This window comes from Chelonia mydas, chromosome 24, assembly GCF_015237465.2.
Source record: "Chelonia mydas isolate rCheMyd1 chromosome 24, rCheMyd1.pri.v2, whole genome shotgun sequence".
NCBI classification, from domain to species: domain Eukaryota; kingdom Metazoa; phylum Chordata; order Testudines; family Cheloniidae; genus Chelonia; species Chelonia mydas.
In genome coordinates, this window is record NC_051264.2 from 16,782,497 (window position 1) to 16,807,164 (window position 24,668).

Sequence of the window (24,668 nt, forward strand, 5' to 3'; positions counted from 1 at the left end):
AGGAAGGGGCCGCATTTCACAGGAGTTGTCTCACCCAGGGACGTACTCAGAACATGCAGATAACACAGGACCCCTCATGAATATTGACCTGCTCTAACCACTAGACCCCACCCCTGTCAAAGAATCGAGCACAGAACCCAGAGTCCGATCTCCCAGTGCCCCCTGCCCCCACTCCAAACCACTAGACCCCCCCCCATCCAAGAACCGAGGACAGAACCCAGGAGTCCGATCTCCCAGTGCCCCCCGCCCCCACTCCAAACCACTAGACCCCCCCACTCCTCGGCTGGGAGTTGCATCATTTGTGACTCAGCGCTTGTTCTGAGCTAAAGCGGCTGGATTATCTCTGGATCGTGGTGCAGCCCGTATCAGGAAAGGACTTGTGCAAAATACAGGCCCTTCCTCTTCACAGGGGCACGCCTCAATAGAAGAGCTTCTGGCCAAGCATCTAGTTCATTACAGCAGGGGGGCTGGGAGCCAGGACTCCTGCCTTCTATGCCAGGCTCTGGGAGGAAGTGGGGGCCAGTTTTAAAGCAATGGCTGTTGCTTAGGTGATTTCGCTGCTAAGACAGTGATGGATGATCATTTCCGTTCACGGTTTGCAGCTTGTGGATCTCAGGGAGTAGGTGGGGGTGGAGCATGTAGAAGACACAGAGTTAAGGGGAGTGAACTCAACACACAGGGGAGGGCTCCGGCGTGCTGGGGACAGAGTCACGTACGCTTTGCTGGGCAAACACACACGATCGAAGTTTCTCTCTGCGCTGGGTCCTGCGTTTCCCAGGTGAGTCGAGACGATAGGCAGAGGCCCCTCGTTGGGTCTGAAGGGAAATTTCCTTTCTAAAACCACCTAGAAGCCACAGAAATTTGCCACTGTCAAGGAAAACCAGGAGGACTCCCTGCCACTGGGTATGAGCAGGGTTAGGCTGTGAAACTCCCTGCCACTGGGTGTCAGTGGGGTTAGCCCAATAAACTCCCTGCCACTGGGTCGCACTGGGGTTAACCTGGAGCATTCAACAGACAGAAGTAGGAGGTGAGATCTCTGACATGGGTGAATTTTTCTCTCCTTTTCACATTTAATCTGATGAGATGTTTCCCACTTATGAAGCTCTAAGACAACGGACCCCACATCCCTCCCACAGCTCAGGAGTTCTGACCCCCATCCTTGCACCCCATTCTAAGAGCCGAGAATAGAACTCAGGAGTCCCAGATCCCACCCCCCCTTCTTTAACCATTAGGCCATGGAGAGCAGGAAGGTGCTCGTGAATGACACCAGCAACGCATTCTCGTAGAGCAGCGGGCCATGGCAGAGGTGGTAGGGCAGCCAGCAGACAAAGAATGACACCATGGCAGTTACCATGACTTTGAAAGGCTTCCTGCTCCGCGCCAGCCTCCTCTTCTTCATCTACAGCCCCGTCCAGCCATGGCATCCCACGTTTGTGCAGAGGGGAAGCAGGAAGCCTATCAGGAATTGCTCTTCTCTGGAGAGGAGAAAGAACTCCAGTCTAACAAGGCCATGGGGGGCGCTGTCCCAGGTAGAGGTAAGGACCCTGAGGTTCTAGATCCAGTTGGGAATCTAGAACCCATAGACTTTGAGTTTGAACACATTGAGAGGCTTACAAGAAATGAGATTCCAGAGCCAGCAGAATCCAAGAGAGTCATTTAGGATAGAATACATTGTGCAGGGCTGGCAGCAAGGCGGGGGGCAGAGAAGTAGGTCAGTGGATTGAGGCTTCCTGTGTTATAATGAGGATGAGAAGGACCCTGCTCACTCTCACAAGTCAGGGTGTAGCATGAATTCCTGTGACAGGCAGATGAGCACAGAAGGTTGGGAGTGGGGCGGCTTTTTCCAGTTTGTAGCACTGACTTCCACCATCACCAGGTCCTGCATGCTAGGAGTCAACAGCACCGATCCCTGCCTCTGGGTTTTCGGCACAGTCATGTGCAAGATCCTCAATACCTGCATCTCTCTGGGCATGTTCTCCTCTGTCTTCATTCTCACACTCATCAGCCTGGACCGCTACACCCTCACTCACCACCCCATCTGGAGCCGGAATCACCGCACCGTGCCCCGGTCTAGGAAGCTGGTTGTGGGCGTGTGGCTGGCCTCCTTCTGTATCAGCACTCCCTACCTGGCTTTCCGGGAGACCCGGGTGTTGGACGGGGGCAGAATCATCTGCATTAACAATTACGCCCTCTCCAGAGACTGGAATGGAGCCGAGCCACAGGGGCTGGGGAGACGGGTCCACGTGGCTGTCTTCACAGTCCGGTTCCTGCTGGGCTTCCTGCTGCCCTTCTGCACCATCACGGGATGGTTGATAAAAATCCTCACCAATTTGCGTAGGTGAACACAGACCCAAACCCTTGAATCTTAAGAACAATGAAAAAACATTCAGTTTCTTAAAAGAAGAATTTTAATAGAAGAAAAAGTAAAAAAGAATCACCGGTAAAAAAGCATCACCTCTGTAGAATCAGGATGGTAAATACCTTACAGGGTAATTAGATTCAAAACAGAGAGAATCCCTCTGGGCAAAACCTTAAGTTACAAAAAGACACAAAAACAGGAATATCCATTCCATTCTGCACAGCTTATTTTCTCAGCCATTTAAAGAAAATAGAATCTAACGCATATCTAGCTAGATTACTTACTAAGTTCTAAGACTCCATTCTTGTTCTGTCCCCGGCAAAAGCATTACACAGACAGAGAGAGGCTTTGTTTCTCCCTCCCCCCAGCTTTTGAAAGTATCTTTTCTCCTCATTGGTCATTGTGGTCAGGTGCCAGCGAGGTTATCCTAGCTTCTTAACCCTTTACAGGTGAGAGGATTTTTCCTCTGGCCAGGAGGGATTTTAAAGGTGTTTACCCTTCCCTTTATATTTATGACAACAGGTTATGGCCTGAAGATGCCCAGCCTTAGGGAGAGTTGAAAACTTGGCATCCCATTTGTTTCTAGATCCCTGATCGTTCTAAATCCTAATGGGTTCCAGGTATCTCACTATTCAAACACCCTGCAGTGTCCCTGGATTCTAGATTCCCTGCTCTCTCCAGCACTCCATACATTCTAGGTCCCTCAATTTTTTCAAACTCAATGGGTCATCAATGGCACTTTTGTAGTGGTAATCAGGGTGGCTCATTTCAAACAGTTAACAAGAAGGTGTGAGGAACAGTAGGGGCAAATTAGCATGGGGAAATTAGTTTTCTGGTTTTTTTAAGTTCTTGTAGTGACTCATCCACTCCCAGTCTTTATTCAGGCCTAGTGTGATGGTGTCCAGTTTGCAAATTAATTCCAGTTCTGCAGTTTCTCGTTGAAGTCTTTTTTTGAAGTTTTTTTGTTGAAGGATTGCCACTTTTAAATCTCTTATTGAGTGTCCAGGGAGGCTTGCTGGTTTTTGAATGTTAGAATTCTTGACATGTGATTTGTGTCCAGTTTATTCTTTTGCGTAGAGACTGTCTAGTTTGGCCAATGTACATGGCAGAGGGGCATTGCTGGCACATGATGGCATATATCACATTGGTAGATGTGCAGATGTTCACCATCACATTAGGCCTGAATAAAGACTGGGAGTGGATGAGTCACTACAAGAAATATATCTTCCCATTTTTTTTTACACTCCCTGCACCTGATGAAGTGGGTTTTAGCCCACGAAAGCTTATGACCAAATATATTTGTTAGTCTTCCAGGTGCCACAAGTACTCCTCGTTGTTTTTGCTAATACAGACTAACACGGCTACCACTCTGAAACCTATAATTTAGAAGAGTCTGTATATTACAATAGCGGCATCTAGCTCTTCTCCAGTACTTCTAATCAGTAGATCTCAAAGAACTTTAGCAAGGAGATCAGTAGCACTCTTCCAGTTTTTACAAATGAGGAAACTGAGACACAGAGTGGGGAAGTTTCTTGGCCAAGGTCACCCAGTAGAACCTTCGGTCCATCCAGTGGCACAACCGGGAAGAAATCCATGCCTGCTGTGTCCCACCCCAGGTCTCTATCCATGCATCTCCTTAGATTGTGAGCTCTGGGGGACAGGGACTGTCTTTTTGCTCTGTGATTGTATAACGACTAGCACAGTGGGGTCCTGGGCCAGAACTGGGGCTCCCAGCTGTACCGAAATAAAAAATAATAATAATTAATCATTCCCAGGCATTCCTTGAACTACATAAATTCTGTGAGTTTTGTGGGGCAACTCAGACATAATTTACAAACACCACGTGACACGCTCACTGGGATATTTCGTGTGAGGAATCTCTGGCTTAGCTTAACAGCAGCTGGTAAGGAGAGCAAGCCCGCAGAATGAAGAGCGGCTCCAAAGAAACCCCCTGCCCGTGAACATTCAGGGTGGTGAAGAGGTAACGTCCAAGCTAGTAACTGAGGTGCTATATGGAATGTGGGTGATCACTTCTAATATTATGGATACCGATATTACAAATTTGCATGAATCAGACCACAGATGCCATGGAAGGTATCAGTGGAAAAGGAATGATTTTCTAAATATGGTAAGCTTGTTTATATGTATGTGTCATCTTTGAATTATGAGTTATAAATATGTGTGGTATATTGATAGCTCCAACTCGTGCTGTGTGTCTTGGTGTAACCCCCAGACATTGGCATTAGCACCGTCTAGTCCGTTCAATCCGCTGTACGGTAAACACATTGAGAGAAGCCGGGGGTACGCCTCTGAGTCAGCAGGACTTGTAGGAACATGCCTGTTGGCAGGGGACTCCGAGAGCTTCTCCATACCCCCAGGCTGGGAACTTGTGTTTGGGACAGAGGATGTACCCAGGATATAAGAAGGCAGCTGCATCTTCTCCATTTTGTCTTCAATCCTGCTTCCGACCTCTGGAGTAACTTCTCTGCAAACTGCAGCTCTGAACACAGGACTGAATGACCCATCCAAGCTTTGGTTGTGTTCCAGAGGGACTTGACAAGCAAGGAAACTCACCAATGCCTTATAGAGGTATAAAAGAAAGAATCAAAATCACTGTCTGCCGGTGTAAGGGCCTTTTCTCCCTGCGACAGTCTGAGGCCCTGTGCTTAGGCTAAGGCCTTTGGCTAAGCAGCAGGGACAGCCCCAAGCTGGGAAGCGACCGGCCACCTCCTCACATTCCAAACTAGTCAAGCTGGGGCTGTTCGGAAGGGGATCCGATCTATCACCTCCAGAGAAAGGGAAGAGCCTAGAAGATGTAAAAGGAAATTTAGGTTGATAGTTTTCTGTCTGGTAAGAACTCACTTATCAACAGACACAGCTGGGAAACCCTTATGTCTTTAGAGATGTAGTTGTGAAATCCTCACTTCTGTATTGTTTTGTCATTATAGTTCCCACTTTGCTGTTGTTTATTTGCACGGTCTCTGTCTGGTTCTGTGATTGTTTCTGTCTGCTGTATAATTAATTTTGCTGGGTGTAATCTAATTATTGTGGTGGGATATAATTGGTTAGCTAATCATGTTACAATATGTTAGTAGAATGATTGGTGAAGGTATAGCTAAGAATATTACTATATAAATTAGGGGCAAACAGGAAGTAAGTTGGGATTCGAAAATAAGGAAAAAGGAACTTGGATTTAAGCTTGCTGGAAGTTCACCCCAATAGACATCGAATTGTTTGCACCTTCGGACTTCGGGTATTGTTCCTCTCTGTTCATGAGAGAAGGACCAGGGAAGTGGGAGAGTGAAGGAATAAGCTCTCTAACAACGATTATTACTTACTATATTTTATTTCAGGTAGCTCTGGAAGCCCCAGTCCTGGCCCCAGGCCCTGCTGTGCAAGGTTCTGTACAAACAAAGAGCAAAAAGGGAGTCCCTTCCCAAGAGAGCTCACTGTCTAGGCCTCAGGAGGCCTTGGTACTATTCCTGGCTCTGCCACTGGCCATCCGGGTGACTTTGGCCCAGTCACTTCCACACTCTGTGCCTCAGTTTCCCCATTTATAGTAACCAGGAGACTGCTACTGACCTCCTTGGTAAAATACTTTGAGAACTACTGAGGACATGCACTAGAAAAGAGCTAGATAATGCTATTATAATACACAGATTCTCCTATAATACACTACGCCAAATAGATTTTAAACCATTAGGAAATCTAGAACCCCTATGAGATTTTTAGATCCAGCAAAGAATCTGGAACCTCTTGGCTTCTATATGGTTTGAAAACACTCTAAAATCCACTTGGGTCCTAGAACCAGTCACGAATCTGGAACTCACAGACCCTATTGAGTGTGAACACAATGACAGACATAAAACAAAGATTCCAGAGCCAGCCAATGATGCAGATCCCATGAGAACCAGTTAGGTTCGAACACATTGAGAGACCTAAAACAAATGAGATTCTGGAACCAGCTAGTGATCTGGAACCCCTGAACACACACTGAGTTTCACAACATAGAAAGACCAAGAACAAATGAGGTTCACGAGGTGGATAATAATCTAGATTCTTTAAAGACCTATTGATGTTGAAAAGATTGAGAGAACTAGAACACATGGGATTCTGAAGATGACAAGGAACCTGGAATCCCAAGGACACTGCTCGGTTTAAAAATATTGAAATACCAGGAACCCATCACGTTTTAGTTCAATCAGGGATGAAGGAACAGGTGGGATGACAAGTTTCCAATGTTCTCTTACTCCAGGCACTTTCAGTCCATCTCCAGTTCTGGTCCCTCAACTTCTGTCCCTTGTTTCCCACTGGGCTCAGGTGCTTCACTGCCGAGATCATCAATGAAAGCTGCCTTGACCAGAGTCATGAGGGACATCCTGAGCACCTGCCAGAACATCTCCCCCACAAAGATGTAGAGGACGGGGATACAGCAAGTGTTGAAACACGTCAGGAGGGTGTAAATAAGCAGGAAGGTGCTCGTGAATGACACCAGCAACGCATTCTCGTAGAGCAGCAGGCCGTGGCAGAGGTGGTAGGGCAGCCAGCAGACAAAGAATGACACCACGGCAGTTACCATGACTTTGAAAGGCTTCCTGCTCCGCGCCAGCCCGCTCTTTTTCATCTACAGCCCCGTCCAGCCATGGCATCCCATGTTTGTGCAGAGGGGCAGCAGGAAGCCTATCAGGAACTGCACCCTGAACAGAACGTGTCCTCCAGGCCTGGTCTCGGCTCTGTCCCCCTCTCCAGAGAAGGTGTAACTATTCATGCCGACAACCCTGATCCGTCCATCTCCAGGAGCTCCCGGAAACCCAGTTAGGGAGCACTGAGGGTGAAGGAGACCAGCTGCAAACAGCTTCCTGACCTGGGCCACGCTGGGGTGATTCTGGGACCCAACAGGGCGGCAGGGGAGAGTGCAGTGGTCCAGGCTGGTGAGGGTGAGGAGGAAGATGCAGAGAACATGCCCAGGGAGAGGCAGGCATTGAGTTCATACATGGCCATGCCGAAGACCCAGTGGAAACCCAGACAGAGGTAGACGCGAGCAGAGTTATAAAGCAGGATGTGAGCAGGTAGGTGAGCACCAGATGGAAGGAGAAAAGGAAGGTCACCATCATCCTCAACCTCAGCTCCGGAACTCACAGGCAGAGCCCACAGCCTGCCACCCGGACCAGGGGGTGCCACACGGAGTTGCAACTTGACTTCCCTTCCCGAGCAGCTGGGGGTTGCTCCCATTGGCTGCTGGGCTAGCTAGGAAGGTGGAGGAGTAGTGAGGGGCTGGGCTGCCTGGTAAGGTGGAGGAGTAGTGAGGGGCTGGGCTGCCTGGGAAGGCGGAGGGGCCGTGAGGGACCGGGCTGGGTGGGAATGTGGAGGGGCCATGATGGGGCGGGCCGGATGGAAAGGCGGAGGTGCTGTGCAGGGCTGGGAAGGCAGAGGGGCTGTGAGACCCTAAGGAGGTGTGGGAAGAACACAAAGCGGATTGGAGAAGAGGGAGAGAGAGACAGAATTGTTCCCTGATCTTTCACACTGGACCCTATCCCCTCCCAGAGCCATGGATAGAACCCCAGAGTCCTGGCTCCCACCCCACTCTCCCCGTTCCAGCTCACTAGATCCCACTCTTCACCCAGAACTGGGGATAGAACCCAGGAGTCCTGGCTCCCAGTCTCCCGCTCTCGCTATTAGATCCCACTCCCCTCAGAATTCAATCTTGGTCTTGTGTACCATGCTGTTGGGGGATGCTTTCCCAGTAGCGTTGGGTTCCCGTCGGGGGGTCTCAGGGTCCCAGCTCCGAGGATGGGGCCTGTGTATCGAACACCCCGGGGGGGGCTGGGTGTGACTGAGATTTAATCTAGAACAGGAAGGGGCCGCATTTCACAGGAGTTGTCTCACCCAGGGACGTACCCAGAACATGCAGATAACACAGGACCCCTCATGAATATTGACCTGCTCTAACCACTAGACCCCACCCCCGTCAAAGAACCGAGTACAGAACCCAGAGTCCGATCTCCCAGTGCCCCCTGCCCCCACTCCAAACCACTAGACCGCCCCCCATCCAAGAACCGAGGACAGAACCCAGGAGTCCGATCTCCCAGTGCCCCCCGCCCCCACTCCAAACCACTAGACGCCCCCACTCCTCGGCTGGGAGTTGTATCATTTGTGACTCAGCATTTGTTCTGAGCTAACAGCGCTGGGTTATCTCTGGATCGTGGTGCAGCCCGTATCAGGAAAGGACTTGTGCAAAATACAGGCCCTTCCTCTTCCCAGGGGCACGCCTCAATAGATGAGCTTCTGGCCAAGCATCTAGTTCATTACAGCCCGGGGGGCTGGGAGCCAGGACTCCTGCCTTCTATGCCAGGCTCTGGGAGGAAGTGGGGGCCAGTTTTAAAGCAATGGCTGTTGCTTAGGTGATTTCGCTGCTAAGATAGTGATGGATGATCATTTCCATTCACGGTTTGCAGCTTGTGGATCTCAGGGAGTAGGTGGGGGTGGAGCATGTAGAAGACACAGAGTTAAGGGGAGTGAACTCAACACACAGGGGAGGGCTCAGGCATGCTGGGGACAGAGTCACGTACGCTTTGCTGGGCAAACACACACGATCGAAGTTTCTCTCTGCGCTGGGTCCTGCATTCCCCAGGTGAGTCGAGACGATAGGCAGAGGCCCCTCGTTGGGTCTGAAGGGAAATTTCCTTTCTAAAACCACCTAGAAGCCACAGAAATTTGCCACTGTCAAAGAAAACCAGGAGGACTCCCTGCCACTGGGTATGAGCAGGGTTAGGCTGTGAAACTCCCTGCCACTGGGTGTCAGTGGGGTTAGCCCAATAAACTCCCTGCCACTGGGTAGCACTGGGGTTAACCTGGAGCATTCAACAAACAGAAGTAGGAGGTGAGATCTCTGAAATGGGTGAATTTTTCTCTCCTTTTCACATTTAATCTGATGAGATGTTTTCCACTTATGAAGCTCTAAGACAACGGGCCCCACATCCCTCCCATAGCTCAGGAGTTCTGACCCCCATCCCTGCACCCCATTCTAAGAGCCGAGAATAGAACTCAGGAGTCCCAGCTCCCACCCCCCCTTCTTTAACCATTAGGCCATTCTGCAGAGGAGAAAGAACTCCAATCTAACAAGGCCATGGGGGGCGCTGTCCCAGGTAGAGGTAAGGACCCTGAGGTTCTAGATCCAGTTGGGAATCTAGAACCCATAGACTTTGAGTTTGAACACATTGAGAGGCTTACAAGAAATGAGATTCCAGAGCCAGCAGAATCCAAGAGAGTCATTTAGGATAGAATACATTGTGCAGGGCTGGCAGCAAGGCGGGGGGCAGAGAAGTAGGTCAGTGGATTGAGGCTTCCTGTGTTATAATGAGGATGAGAAGGACCCTGCCCACTCTCACAAGTCAGGGTGTAGCATGAATTCCTGTGACAGGCAGATGAGCACAGAAGGTTGGGAGTGGGGCGGCTTTTTCCAGCTTGTAGCAGTGACTTCCACCATCACCAGGTCCTGCATGCTAGGAGTCAACAGCACCGATCCCTGCCTCCCTGAGCCAGCTAGTCCCTGCCCTGGAGACAGGTTGGAGCTGGTGATTGCTAGGGAGGAAAGGCCCTGTGTCCTATTCCCCACCGCTCTGAGCCAGCCCGTCATCAAGATCACAGCAATGTGATATTCTCAGCTTCGCTGTGTATTTGACCTACCAGATTGTCCCCTTTCCCCACTCCTCCCCAGTCTGCTATCCCTCTTTTCCTCCTCTGCGGCCCATAGTTCTGCCTTGTAGCAGGGAGTTCCACCGGCTATAGCCCAGTTGCTGAGAATACCCAGCCTGGATATTCTGGAGGACCAGAGCGTACCGAACTATGTCCTGTCCAATAGTGTGTTCCTAACCCCCTCTGTTATTTCTTCACTCCTCCTCTTCCACTGTCCAATTTCCTGTCTATTGTCATCCCTTCCAACCCCTCTTCTGTCTCTCCCCAGGGTACCATGGACACGACTCTCCCACCAACCACTGGGGAAAATTCCAGCCAGACCCCAGCAGCTGCGAGCTCCGCTCACCTGGCCTCTGCAGTGTTGCTCTTTGCCACCTTCCTGGTGGGTGTGGTGGGGAACGGGCTGTACCTGTGGGTGCTAGGACTGAAGATGAGGAGGACGGTGACCACGCTCTTGTTCCTCTCCCTGGTCTCCTCCTATCTCCTCTTCACCCTGCTGATCCCCTTCTTCATCGTCTCCCTCGTCATGGGTTTCCACTGGGTCTTCGGCACAGCCATGTGCAAGATCCTCAATACCTGCATCTCTCTGGGCATGTTCTCCTCTGTCTTCATTCTCACAGTCATCAGCCTGGACCGCTACACCCTCACTCACCACCCCATCTGGTGCCGGAATCACCGCACCCTGCCCCGGGCTGGGAAGATGGTTATGGGCGTGTGGCTGGCCTCCTTCTGTATCAGCACTCCCTACCTGGCTTTCCGGGAGACCCGGGTGTTGGACGGGGACAGAATCATCTGCATTAACAATTACGCCCTCTCCAGAGACTGGAATGGAGCCGAGCCACAGGGGCTGGGGAGACGGGTCCACGTGGCTGTCTTCACAGTCCGGTTCCTGCTGGGCTTCCTGCTGCCCTTCTGCACCATCACGGGATGCTATGTCCATGTTGGGCTGAAGATGAAGGAGAAGAAGCTGATGTGGGCTGGGAAGCCCTTCAAAGTCATGGTGGCCGCGATGGTTTCCTTCTTTCTTGGCTGGCTGCCCTACCACCTCTACCATGGCTTGAAGCTCTACAAGAAGGAGGTGCCAGAGTCAGTGATGGGCACCCTCTTGGTCATTTACACCTTCACGTCCTGCTTCAATGCCTGCTTCACCCCCATCCTCTATCTGTTTGTGGGAGAGAAGTTCTGGCAGGTCTTCAGGACATCTTTTCTCACTCTGGTCAAAGCGGCTTTTGTCGATGATCTCGGCAGCAGTGCCTCCGAGTCTAGTGGAAGATATGAGAACGCACAACAGGTGTTAAGGTTCCTTCCCCACTCTGAACTCTAGGGTACAGATATGGAGACCTGCATGAAAACTTCCTAAGCTTACTTTTACCAGCTTAGGTTAAAACTTCCCCAAGGTACAAACTATTTTACCTTTTGCCCTTGGACTTTCGCTGCCACCACCAAACGTTTAACAGGTATTATTATTATTATTAGGAAAGAGTCCATTTGGAAACGTCTTTCCCCCCCAAAAATCCTCCCAAATGTTACCCCCCCCCGCCTTTCTGGGGAAGGTTTGATAAAAATCCCCACCAATTTGCATAGGTGAACACAGACCCAAACCTCTGAATCTTAAGAACAATGAAAAAACATTCAGTTTCTTAAAAGAAGAATTTTAATAGAAGAAAAAGTAAAAAAGAATCACCGGTAAAAAAGAATCACCTCTGTAGAATCAGGATGGTAAATACCTTACAGGGTAATTAGATTCAAAACAGAGAGAATCCCTCTGGGCAAAACCTTAAGTTACAAAAAGAAACAAAAACAGGAATATCCATTCCATTCAGCACAGCTTATTTTCTCAGCCATTTAAAGAAAACAGAATCTAACGCATATCTAGCTAGATTACTTACTAAGTTCTAAGACTCCATTCTTGTTCTGTCCCTGGCAAAAGCATCACACAGACAGAAAGAGGATTTGTTTCTTCCTCCCCCCCAGCTCTTGAAAGTATCTTGTCTCCTCATTAGTCATTGTGGTCAGGTCCCAGAGAGGTTATCCTAGCTTCTTAACCCTTTACAGGTGAGAGGATTTTTCCTCTGGCCAGGAGGGATTTTAAAGGTGTTTACCCTTCCCTTTATATTTATGACAACAGGTTATGGCCTGAAGATGCCCAGCCTTAGGGAGAGTTGAAAACTTGGCATCCCATTTGTTTCCAGATCCCTGATCGTTCTAAATACTAATGGGTTCCAGGTATCTCACTATTCAAACACCCTGCAGTGTCCCTGGATTCTAGATTCCCTGCTCTCTCCAGCAGTCCACACATTCTAGGTCCCTCAATTTTTTCAAACTCAATGGGTCATCAATGGCACTTTTGTAGTGGTAATCAGGGTGGCTCATTTCAAACAGTTAACAAGAAGGTGTGAGGAACAGTAGGGGCAAAGTAGCAGAGCAAGCCCGCAGAACGAAGAGCGGCTCCAAAGAAACCCCCTGCCCGTGAACATTCAGGGTGGTGAAGAGGTAACGTCCAAGCTAGTAACTGAGGTGCTGTATGGAATGTGGGTGATCACTTCTAATATTATGGATACCGATATTACAAATTTGCATGAATCAGACCACATATGCCATGGAAGGTATCAGTGGAAAAGGAATGATTTGCTAAATATGGTAAGCTTGTTTATATGTATGTGTCATCTTTGAATTATGAGTTATAAATATGTGTGGTATATTGATAGCTCCAACTCGTGCTGTGTGTCTCGGTGTAACCCCCAGACATTGGCATTAGCACTGCCTAGTCTGTTCGATCAGCTGTACGGTAAACACATTGAGAGAAGCCGGGGGTACGCCTCTGAGTCAGCAGGACTTGTAGGAACATGCCTGTTGGCAGGGGACTCCAAGAGCTTCTCCATACACCCAGGCTGGGAACTTGTGTCTGGGACAGAGGATGTACCCAGGATATAAGAAGGCAGCTGCATCTTCTCCATTTTGTCTTCAATCCTGCTTCCGACCTCTGGAGTAACTTCTCTGCAAACTGCAGCTCTGAACACAGGACTGAATGACCCATCCAAGCTTTGGTTGTGTTCCAGAGGGACTTGACAAGCAAGGAAACTCACCAATGCCTTATAGAGGTATAAAAGAAAGAATCAAAATCACTGTCTGCCGGTGTAAGGGCCTTTTCTCCCTGCGACAGTCTGAGGCCCTGTTCTTTGGCTAAGCAGCAGGGACAGCCCCAAGCTGGGAAGCGACCGGTCACCTCCTCACATTCCAAACTAGTCAAGCTGGGGCGGTTAGGAAGGGGATCCGATCTATCACCTCCAGAGAAAGGGAAGAGCCTAGAAGATGTAAATGGAAATTTAGGTTGATAGTTTTCTGTCTGGTAAGAACTCACTTATCAACAGACACAGCTGGGAAACCCTTATGTCTTTAGAGATGTAGTTGTGAAATCCTCACTTCTGTATTGTTTTGTCATTATAGTTCCCACTTTGCTGTTGTTTATTTGCACGGTCTCTGTCTGGTTCTGTGATTGTTTCTGTCTGCTGTATAATTAATTTTGCTGGGTGTAAACTAATTAAGGTGGTGGGATATAAATGGTTAGCTAATTATGTTACAATATGTTAGGATTGGTTAGGTAAATTTCAGTAGAATGATTGGTGAAGGTATAGCTAAGAATATTACTATATAAATTAGGGGCAAACAGGAAGTAAGTTGGGATTCGAAAATAAGGAAAAAGGAACTTGGATTTAAGCTTGCTGGAAGTTCACCCCAATAAACATCGAATTGTTTGCACCTTCGGACTTCGGGTATTGTTCCTCTCTGTTCATGAGAGAAGGACCAGGGAAGTGGGAGAGTGAAGGAATAAGCTTTCTAACAATGATTATTACTTGCTATATTTTATTTCAGGTAGTTCTGGAAGCCCCAATCCTGGCCCCGGGCCCTGCTGTGCAAGGTTCTGTACAAACGAAGAGGAAAAAGGGAGTCCCTTCCCAAGAGAGCTCACTGTCTAGGGAGGCAGGGTAGATTGCGACTAGGGCTGGGTCTCAGGAGGCCTTTGTACTATTCCTGGCTCTGCCACTGGCCATGTGGGTGACTTTGGCTCAGTCACTTCCACCATCACCAGCTCCCGCGTGCTAGAAGTCAACAGCACCGATCCTGCCTCCCTGAGCCAGCCAGTCCCTGCCCTGGAGATGTACTGGAGCTGGCATCTGCTATGGGGAAAATGCCCCGTGTCCCATTCCCCATCTTTCTGAGCCAGCCCATCACCCAGATCACAGCGACATGGCATTCTCAGCATAGCAGAGTATTTGACCTATCAGACTGTCCTCATTCTGCACTCCTCGTACGTCTGCTATCCCTCCTGTCCAATAGTGTGTTCCTAACCCCCTCTGTTATTTCATCATTCCTGCTCTTCCATTTTCTCCTTTCGCCTATTCTGTCATCCCTTCCAACCCCTCTTCTCTCTCTCCCCAGGGCACCATGGACCGAGGCAACACGACTCTCCCACCAACCGCTGGTGCAAATTCCAGCCAGACCCCAGCAGCTGTGACCTCCGCTCACCTGGCCTTTGCAGTGTTGCTCTTTGCTACCTTCCTGGTGGGTGTGGTGGGGAACGGGCTGTACCTGTGGGTGCTGGGACTGAAGATGAGGAGGACGGTGACCACGCTCTGGTTCCTCTCCCTGGTCTCCTCTCACCTCCTTCTCACCCTGCTGATCCCCTTCTTTATTGTCTCCGTCCTCATGGGTTTCCACTGAGTCTTCGGAATAGCCATGTGCAAGATCCTCAATACTTGCATCTCTGTGGTCATGTTCTCCTCTGTCTTCCTTCTCACACTCATCAGCCTGGACTGCTACACCCTCACTCACCACCCCATCTGGTGCCGGAATCACCGCACCATGCCCCGGGCTGGGAAGCTGGTTGTGGGCATGTGGCTGGCCTCCTTCTGTGTCAGCGCTCCCTACCTGGCTTTCCGGGAGACCCGGGTGGTGGACGGGGGCAGAACCACCTGCACCAATAATTATGCTCTCTCTGGAAACTGGAATGGAGCCGAGATGCAGGACCTGGGCAGATGGGTCCACCAGGCTGTCTTCATAGTCCGGTTCTTGCTGGGCTTCCTGCTGCCCTTCTGCACCATCACGGGATGCTATATCTGTGTGGGGCTGAAGATGAAGGAGAAGAAGCTGGCATGGACTGGGAAGCCCTTCAAAGTCATGGTGACCGTGGTGGTTTCCTTCTTCCTCGGCTGGCTGCCCTACCACCTCCACCATGGTATGAAGGTCTACAAGAAGAAGGTGCCAGAGTCAGCATCAGGTGCCCTCTTTGTCACTCACATCTTCATGTCCTGCTTCAATGCTGGTTTCAACCCCGTCCTCTACCTCTTTGTGGGGGAGAAGTTCTGGCTGGTCTTCAGGATGCCTCTTCTCACTCTCATCAAAGCAGCTTTTGTCGATGACCTTGGCAGCAGTGTCTCTGAGTCTAGTGGAAGACAGGGGTCAGAGGTCGAGAACACAAAACAGGTTATGGCCTGAAGATGCTCAGACTGAGGGAGAATTGAAAAGTTTGCATCCCCTTTGTTCCTTGATTCCTACTGGTTCTAAATCCCACTGGGTTCCAGGTTCTGGATTCTAGATTCCCTGCTCTCTCTCCAGAATTCCATGAGTTCTAGGTCACTCAATTTTTTCAAAGTCAGTGGGTCATCAATGGCACCAGATCAGTAACCAGCTCCAGAATCGTCTTTCTTTGACATCATTCAATGTGTTCTCACCTAATTGACTCTCTTGGATTCAACGTCACTAGCTGGCTCTGGAATCTCATTTCTTGTAAGCCGCTCAGTGTGTTCAAACTCAAAGTCTATGGGTTCTAGATTCCCAATTGGATCTAGGACATCACTGGATTCTACAGTGTTTTCAAACCACATAGAATCCAACAGGTTCCAAATTGTTTCCTTAATGTTTCATCGTGGGTCTAGATTTCCAAATGGTTTAAAATACAAATGATTTTATATTTTATATTATATTTTATATAAAATTTTTTTATTATAGAAGAGTCTGTGTATTACAGTCGCAATATCACGCTCTTCTGTAATGCTTGTCATCAGCAGATCTCAAAGAACTTTTCCAAGGAGGTCAGTAGCAGTCTTTCAGTCTTTTTTATAAATGGGGAAATTGAGACACATAGTGGGGAAGTGACTTGGCCAAAGTCACCCAGTAGAAACTTCGGTCTTTCTAGTGGCACAACTGGAAACAAACTCATGTCTGCTGTGTCCCACCCCAGGTCTCTACCCATGCATCTCCTTAGATTGTGGGCTCTGTGGGACAGGGACTGTCTTTTCACTCTGTTTGTACAGTGCCTAGCACAGTGGGATTCTGGCTTAGGATTTGGCCTCCCAGAACTACCAAAATAAAGAATAATAATAAATAATTATTCCCGGGCAGTGCTTGAATTACATAGATTCTGTACATTTTGTGGGGTGGCTCTGACATAATTTATAAACACCACGTGCCAACTGTGACAGATAACACCTCTTGCTGATTCAAAATTCAGTCGGCTCTCATGGATTCTAGGAATCCTGGCCAGTTCTTAACATCTTGCGTCTCAGGTCTGTCCATGTTTTGAATTTGAACTGATCTGATGTGGGCTAGATTTAGAGCATCATGTTTTCCAAGCCACTGTATGTTTCAAAAGCCAATAAAATCCTATGTATTTTAGATATTTGGCTGGTTCTTGAACCCCTTGTGTTCTAGATCTGCCAAAGTATAAAAATCCAAACAGATCCTATCGGGTCTAGGACATTCTAGTTTTCAACCTCATATATGATGTCCTAGACCAGTGGTCTCCAAACTTTTTTGATCACCCGCCCTCAGGAAAAAAAACTGCAGCAGGCATGCTGCCGAAGAAAAAAGGTGGAAGAGCTGCTACGTAGAAGAGCTCCTCCCACCACGCACCCCCAGGGATCGTCTTGTGCACCCCCTGGGGTGCAGGCACCCCACTTTGGAGACCACTGCCCTAGACCACATAGGACCAGGTTGGGTTTTAAAAAAACTTTGGCAGACCTAGAACCCAAGAAATTCAAGACCCACTCAAATGTCTAGACCTCATGGTGTACGAATGGGTTTTTAAATGTGTGTGTGTGTGTGTGTGTGTGTGTGTGTGTGTGTAATACACACACACACACACTAGTACCACATGAGTAATGCTAAGATTATGTCACGGAGCTTATGGAAACCGTAACTCAGTGATCTCAGTGACACTGGGGGCTTTGCAGCTGACCTGCCGCGGCCGGCGGTGACCCCTGAGCTGCCGAGCCGCCACCGCTGCCAAAGGTCCCCCCTGAAGTGTCTCAGCTGCTGCGAGCAACCAGGGCCCCTCGCAGCTCCCAGCTGCCACCCCCGGTGGCAGAGGGACCCCGGAGCTGCTCAGGGGCTGTGGGCGGGGGGACCCCCACAGCTCCAGCCCCGCAGTGTGGCAGGGGGATCCCTCCCAGCTACTGGGCAATGGGGCTCCTGCAGCTTCCAGCCACTGCGAGGGGTGGGGGCAGGGTGCTGGACCCTCCTCCCTCCCCATTTTGTCAGGGAAGTTTTTAGTAAAAGTCAGGGACAGCTCACAGCTTCCACGATACTTTGCTTATTTCCCATGGTCTGTCCGTGACTTTTCCTAAAAATATCCATGACAACATCGTAGCCTTACGCATTGGTTCTAGATATTTGGCTAGGTCTTGAACCCTTGAGTTCCTGGTGTGACAATGGTTTGAAACCCAATCAGACCTGACATGGTCTAGTCCTTCAAGGGATCCAAGCACTTATCTGTTTCAGGATACTGTGAATTCTAGGTATGTGGCTAGTTCTCGAAACTCTTGGGTTCCAAATCAGTCCAGGACTCCAACCCCCATTACCACCGATTATTCAGAGCAACCAGAGACCCGAAGAATCGGTTATTGGCACAGGACTTACACGCCATCTGTGGTCCCAGTTCAGCCCCATTGTGGCTGAAGACACCAGGTCAAAGCTGATAATAGGGACAAGAACTCAAACATCTCCATGTTTAGATCAAAACAGCAGTGGCTGTGTCTCTAAGCCCCTACGTGTCAGCTCAACGTGGGTGTTACTCACCCTCAATTTCCAGTGGAAGACGTAGCTCGCAGAGGTGTGAACTGCTATTAAACACAGGTGTGACCAGCTTGAGGAGCGGACTCACTTTTGCTATCCGGCTGCACCGGCCCTCGGTCCCGTTGCGTAGCTGAACTCAGGGGCCGTCCAGGCTCAATGTTTCCCAAAGTTCGGCCTCTTTGCTATCATCTGAAAATGTACGGGGCGGGGGGCCCTGTATCATGGGAACCCCTGGACCAAATGACCCAAATTTGCATCACAAACCCCACCCTGCCTCCACTGCTGAGTGCCGGTTTTCAAGGCAGTTGCCCCCCCGCATGGGGGGCGTCAGTGCAATGTGTGAGTATTAACAGCAGCTCATCATCAGGGGGCTGCATCTCGTGACACCCGCAATCGAACGACCGCCCTTTGCTCCCGCAGACTCCAGCAGAGCCCCTGCGGCTTGGTGCCACTTTCCAAGTCAATGCGAGTCTGCAACTGGTTTTCAGAGCGGTGTGAAAAAATTAAGAACGGCTCCTTTTCATGTGGCTTAAACTGAGGGCCCCAGATCACGACCCTCTGAACCTGCCCCTCTCACTCCGCCCCCGGGCCTTGCTCAGAGACGGCCAATTTCAAGCCAAGCCGAGCGGGCGGGTGGATTTCAGAGCACTTGGGCTCGCCGGCTCTGACAGGAAGAGGTTTCTCTGCAGGCCCGGAGGCAGGAGTGCCCTTAGCAGATCTGCTACGGGAGGACTCGGGCTCCCAGGCCTTGGGCAGTTCTCAGCTCAGGGTCTGCAGCACCTGGTTGCAAGTGGCCCCCTGAATCCAACAGCCCTTTGCTCTCTGCACACTCACGTCCAACCCCAGGCCACCAGCCCGGCCGCACTCATGCCAGCCACTGTGACCGTGTCTCTGGGGTGCGGGCCTCTTTGAGAGCCCTGTTGAAGCTCTAGTCCCTTTGGACACGCGACTGCCTGGGGGTTCCGCTGGACCCCACATTTCTGTGCATCCCTGACCCTCCATGACCGACCTGTCTAAGGAGCCTGGCTGGGCAGTAGCGGATTAGCCAATGGGCTGATGGGGTCTGTGCCCAGGGGCTATGGCCAATTGGGAGCCCGCAGAAAAATGGATGCCGCACCCCAGCAGAAATCCCAGAGCCCTGGCAGAAGCACTGGGTGGGCAAGGCGGGGGAAACCCCTGCATGCCGAGACCACTCCCCGGCAGAAGCACCGGGCAGGATGGGGGAAGCCCCAGCACCCAGACCCCCACTGCAGCTTTGGGAGAGGAAGGCTCTTGTTCCCTACTGAGGCCTCAGGGTTAGTGGTCAGAGCGGGGGAGGGGTGACTCAGGATATCTGGGTTCAAGCCTCAGATGGGGGAGGGGAGTGGGGTCTAGGGGGTTAGAGAAGCTGGGGGGCTGGGAACCAGGGCTCTGGGTTCTATCCCTGGCTCTGGCAGGGAAGCGGGGGCTAGTTTTAAAGCAATGGCTGTTTCTTAGGTGGTTTCTTTGCTAAGACGGTGTCCAAATGAGCATTTCCATTTATGGGTTGCAGCTTCTCTATCTCTGAGAGCAGGCGGAGGCGGAGCGTGTAGAAGACACAGAGTTAAGGGGAGAGACCTCAACACCCCGGGCAGCGCAGACTCACGGACGCTTTGCTGGGCAAACACAGACCATCTGAGTCTCTCTCTGCGCTGGGTCCTGCGCTGCCCAGGTGAGTCGAGACGATGGGCAGAGGCCCCCCGTTGAGTCTGAAAATGAATTTCTTTGCTAAACCTACTTAGAAGCCACAGACATTTGCTATTACCAACTCAAACCAGCTCTAGATCCTAGCAGGGAGGTCTGAGGGTCAGGACTCCTGGGTTCTTTCCCGAGCTCTGGGAGGGGAGTGGGATCTAGAAGTTAGAGCAGGGGGCTGAGAGTCAGGACACCTGGGTTCTGTCTGAGTTTGTTGGGGTGGTGGGGAATGGCCTCTAGTAGGTTAGACCAAGGTGGCCTGGGGGCCAGGACTCCTGGGTTGTATCCCCAGCTCTGAGAGTGGGGTGGAGTCTGGTGGTTTGAGCGGTGGGGTGGCTGGGCATCGAGAAAAGAGAAGTGAGGGTTCCTGTTTCACCTACATGTTCTTGCTAAGTCCCTTGGTGAAGGAATTCATGGAAAGGCTACCACTTCCTCTTCTAGCTTAAAACCCTCAGTGACTCGGAGCTCTCCCCGGCGCGTCCGTTGCACAGACCCTGGCCACGGAGCTGGGACCCAGAGACCCCTGACGGGAGCCCAACACAATTGGGAAAAGAGACCCCCAGTTGCACGGTATGCGGCAACAAGGGTGAACTGTGGGGGGTGGGCTCTAGTTGGCAACCTCAGGGGATCTGCAAGTGCGGAGTCCTGGGTTCTTTAAATGGCTCAGGGAGGGGAGTGGGGTCTAGTGGTTAGAGCAGGAGGGAGGAGCCGGTAGCCTGATCTCCTGGGTTCTATTCTGTTTATAAAGTGGATTGTCTTTAGCTGGGTGGTGAAGGAGATACTGTTCTTCCACTACTGAGGCATGAAGGTCCCTGTATCTCTGTCTGCTCCCATTTCTCCAACCACTTGGTCCCTCCCTCCTACGCCAAGGATCTCCCCGGCCCTGACACTGCTATCGACCCCCGCGCCAGCACGGGAGCCATCTCTGGCCACCCCCAGGGAAGGTGGGAGGGGAAATCAGCTCACAGCTGCGAGTTTTCTTCTTTGCCATCATCCTGCCATAGGGGGCTGGACCTGCGGGGCTGGGGCTGAAGATGAGAAGCACGGTGACCAGCCAGCGGTTCCTCTACCTGGTTCTTAGCCCCCTGTTCTCCTCCTATTGTATACCGGTGTTTGCTGCAGTTCTGCTGGATGCAGCGTCCCCTGAGGAGAAACTCTCCATGTCCCTTTCCGCACCCCCTGAGTCAGCCAAACATCCAGATCAGAGCCACATCGTTTTCTTTTTGTGGTTCTGTGTTTGACCCTCTAGACTATTTTCCCCTTCTCCGCTCCTCCCACTTGCGCTGTCCTCCTTTCCCTTCTCCACCTGCCATCCATTCTTGTAGCAGTGAGTTCCAGCAGTGAGGAAGGGTGCTGCAGAGTGAGCTCTGGCCACAAGGGGGCACTCGGGTAGCAGGCACCCTGTTGCAGAGACCCACAGGTAAATATCTCTTGTGTGTAGTGGCAGGGGGTCCCGTGGGTTAACCCTGATCGTGTCCAGTGGTGGGAGGTACCTTGAGTTAATGGCACCGGTGTCTAGTGGCAGGGGGTCCCCTGGCTTAGCCATCTTGAGGAACAGATCTTGTGATTGCTCTTCTGCTTCAGTGAGGGAAAACATCTATTTCATAGAATCATAGAATATCAGGGTTGGAAGGGACCCCAGAAGGTCATCTAGTCCAACCCCCTGCTCAAAGCAGGACCAACACCAACTAAATCATCCCAGCCAGGGCTTTGTCAAGCCTGACCTTAAAAACCTCTAAGGAAGGAGATTCCACCACCTCCCTAGGTAACGCATTCCAGTGTTTCACCACCCTCCTAGTGAAAAAGTTTTTCCTAATATCCAACCTAAACCTCCCCCACTGCAACTTGAGACCATTACTCCTTGTTCTGTCATCTGCGACCACTGAGAACAGTCTAGAGCCATCCTCTTTGGAACCCCCTTTCAGGTAGTTGAAAGCGGCTGTCAAATCCCCCCTCATTCTTCTCTTCCGTAGACTAAACAATCCCAGTTCCCTCAGCCTCTCCTCAGAAGTCATGTGTTCCAGTCCCCTCATCATTTTTATTGCCCTCCGCTGGACGTTTTCCAATTTTTCTACATCCTTCTTGTAGTGTGGGTCCCAAAACTGGACACAGTACTCCAGATGAGGCCTCACCAGTGTCGAATAGAGGGGAACGATCACGTCCCTCAATCTGCTGGCAATGCTCCTATTTATACATCCCAAAAATGCCATTGGCCTTCTTGGCAACAAGGGCACACTGTTGACTCATATCCAGCTTCTCGTCCACTGTAACCCCTAGGTCCTTTTCTGCAGAACTGCTGCCGAGCCATTCGGTCCCTAGTCTGTAGCAATGCATGGGATTCTTCCGTCCTAAGTGCAGGACTCTGCACTTGTCCTTGTTGAACCTCATCAGATTTCTTTTGGCCCAATCCTCTCATTTGTCTAGGTCCCTCTGTATCCTATCCCTACCCTCCAGCGTATCTACCTCTCCTCCCAGTTTAGTGTCATCTGCAAACTTGCTGAGGGTGCAATCCACTCCATCCTCCAGATCATTAATGAAGATATTGAACAAAACCAGCCCCAGGACCGACCCTTGGGGCACTCCAGAGAGGTCTGCTTCAATGGTGCCTTCCTAACCCCCTCTTATTTCTCCCTTCTTCCTCTTCCCCTCCCCCTTTTCCCCTTCTCTGTCATCCCTTCCAACCCCTCTTCCGTCTCTCCCCAGGGCACCATGGACCGAGGCAACATGACTTCCCCACCAACTGCTGGGGCGAATTCCAGCCAGACCCCGGCAACCACGAGGGTCACTCACCTGACTGCGGCCGTGTTGCTCTTCACCACTTTACCAGTGGGTGTGGTGGGGAATGGGCTCTATCTTTGGGTGCTGGGGCTGAAGATGAGGAGGACGGTGACCACGCTCTGGTTCCTCCACCTGGTCTCCTGCTACCTCCTCTTCACCCTGCTGATCCCCTTCTTCGCCATCTACATCTTCCTGGGTTTAGACTGGGTCTTTGGTACAGCCATGTGCAAGCTCCTGAATGTCTGCCTCTCTATGGACATGTTCTCCTCTGTCTTCCTTATCACTCTCATCAGTCTGGATCGCTACACACTCACCTGCCACCCCATCTGGTCCCGGCATCACCGCACTGTGGCCCAGGCATGGAAGCTGGCTGCAGGTGTGTGGCTGGTCTCCTTCGCTCTCAGCACTCTCGACCTGGCTTTCTGGGACACCCGTGTGAATGCGGGCAGGATCAACTGCATCAATAATTACACCCTCCCCAGGGACAGGAATGGAGCCGAGACGCGGGACCCGGGGAGACGGATCCACCCGGCCATCTTCACAGTCCATTTCCTGCTGGGCTTCCTGCTGCCCTTCTGCACCATCGTGGGCTGCTACGTCCGCGTGGGGCTGGAGCTGAAGGTGAAGGGGCTGGCACAGAGGGGGAAACCCTTTAAAGTCATGGTGGCTGCGGGGGTGTCCTTCTTCCTCTGCTGGCTGCCCTTCCACCTCTACTATGGGTTGATGTCCTACAGTAATGTGCAGCAGTCAGTGACAGACAGCTTCCTGGTCATTTCCATCATCATGTTCTGCCTCAACGTCTGTTTCACCCCAGTCCTCTACCTTTTTGTAGGGGGGACATTCCAGCAGGTGGCAAGGATGTCTCTGTTTGCTCTGGTCAAAGCAGCTTTTGATGAGGATCTCAGTAGTGCTGTGTCTGGAACAGAATCTAGTAGGAGACATGGGCCAGAAACTGACACCATGGAAATGGAGAAAAACTTGGAATCTTGTGGGTTCTAGAGATGTGGATATTCTGGACATGAGTTCCAGGTGTCTCGATGTTTTAAAACTGAATGGAGTCCCTTGGGTTCTAGATTCCTAGCTAGCCCCATAATCGTGTGTGTTCTATGTTTCCTGGTGTGTTTAAAAAAACCCAGTAGGGTCCAGAAGGTTCCAGGTCCCTGTTTGGTTCTAGAACCCAGGAGGTGCCATGTCTACACATGGTTTTAATCTTGATAGGATCCCATGGGTTCTAGATTACAGGCTGGCTCTACAACCCTGTGTAGTTTTTATATGTCCAAATAGTTTTGCATAGCATAATATCCCATGGGTTCCAGATCTCTCAATGTGCCAAGGCCAGGTAGGGACTGGTGGGGTCTAGGTTTCTCACTAGTTCTAAAATCATGATTTATGAATGATTTAAAACTCTGTGGTATCTTGTGGGTTCCAGAATTCTGGCTGTTTCTAGAAACTTCTGTGCTCTCAAAATGTTAAAACCTGATCAGATACCATTTGTTCTAGAATGTCGTCAGTTCTAAAGCCAGTCAATGTAGTAAAACTGATTTAATGGTGGGGTTCTAAGCTCCTGTCTGCTTGTATAACCTCATGGTTGTAGGTCTATACATGGTTTTTAATATCCAGAACAGTGATCTTATTAAAAGAAAACCCCTCCTGCTGCTGTATCTAAAATAGAGAAGATGCTCTGTTCTGCTGACAAAGTGCATGAACAAATGATCTCTCCTTCTAGAGCTGTGTTTTTGCAGAAGTCCAAGTTCTGTGGCTTCATTGCAGGAGATTCTTATCAAAACACGAAGGGCTGCAGACCTCTGCTTTCTAAAGTGCTTTTCAGGGGTTATTGTTCTCTGAAAACCTGGACCCTGTAAGTGGTGTCAAGATGGGCACCCCCTCCCCAACCATGGAGACACTGAAAATCACTAGTTTGGGAAACTGATCCCCAAATCCAGTGGGGGCATGGAGTGAACAAGCCAGATCTTGTATTGATGTAAATCAGTATAGCTCAATTATCCTCAGTTCAGAACTCATGGATTCTATTCCCAGCTCTGTGAGGGGA

At 50.5% G+C, this 24,668-nt stretch overlaps 1 protein-coding gene and 2 pseudogenes across 5 annotated transcripts; all 3 read left to right on the forward strand.

Annotated features, from left to right (window-relative positions):
* The window catches only part of LOC102937395, a 54,540-nt pseudogene extending 30,371 nt beyond the window's left edge, over positions 1 to 24,169 (forward strand).
* On the forward strand, positions 208 to 11,469 carry LOC102936258 (probable G-protein coupled receptor 33). 5 transcript variants are annotated; one of them, XM_037883438.2, is made up of 3 exons: positions 725 to 778; positions 1,292 to 1,535; positions 10,323 to 11,469. In XM_037883438.2, exons 2-3 carry the CDS (start codon positions 1,341 to 1,343, stop codon positions 11,376 to 11,378), a joined length of 1,251 nt encoding a protein of 416 aa, XP_037739366.1. In that variant the 5' UTR covers positions 725 to 778; positions 1,292 to 1,340; the 3' UTR covers positions 11,379 to 11,469. The 5 variants fall into 5 exon arrangements, with proteins under 5 accessions (XP_037739364.1, XP_037739366.1, XP_037739368.1 ...); XM_037883436.2 differs by lacking the exon at positions 1,292 to 1,535 and having other exon boundaries at positions 208 to 778; XM_037883440.2 differs by lacking the exons at positions 725 to 778; positions 1,292 to 1,535 and adding an exon at positions 5,921 to 7,432.
* On the forward strand, positions 12,058 to 16,444 carry LOC102936024 (annotated as a pseudogene).
* Positions 24,170 to 24,668: the final 499 nt, after the last annotated feature.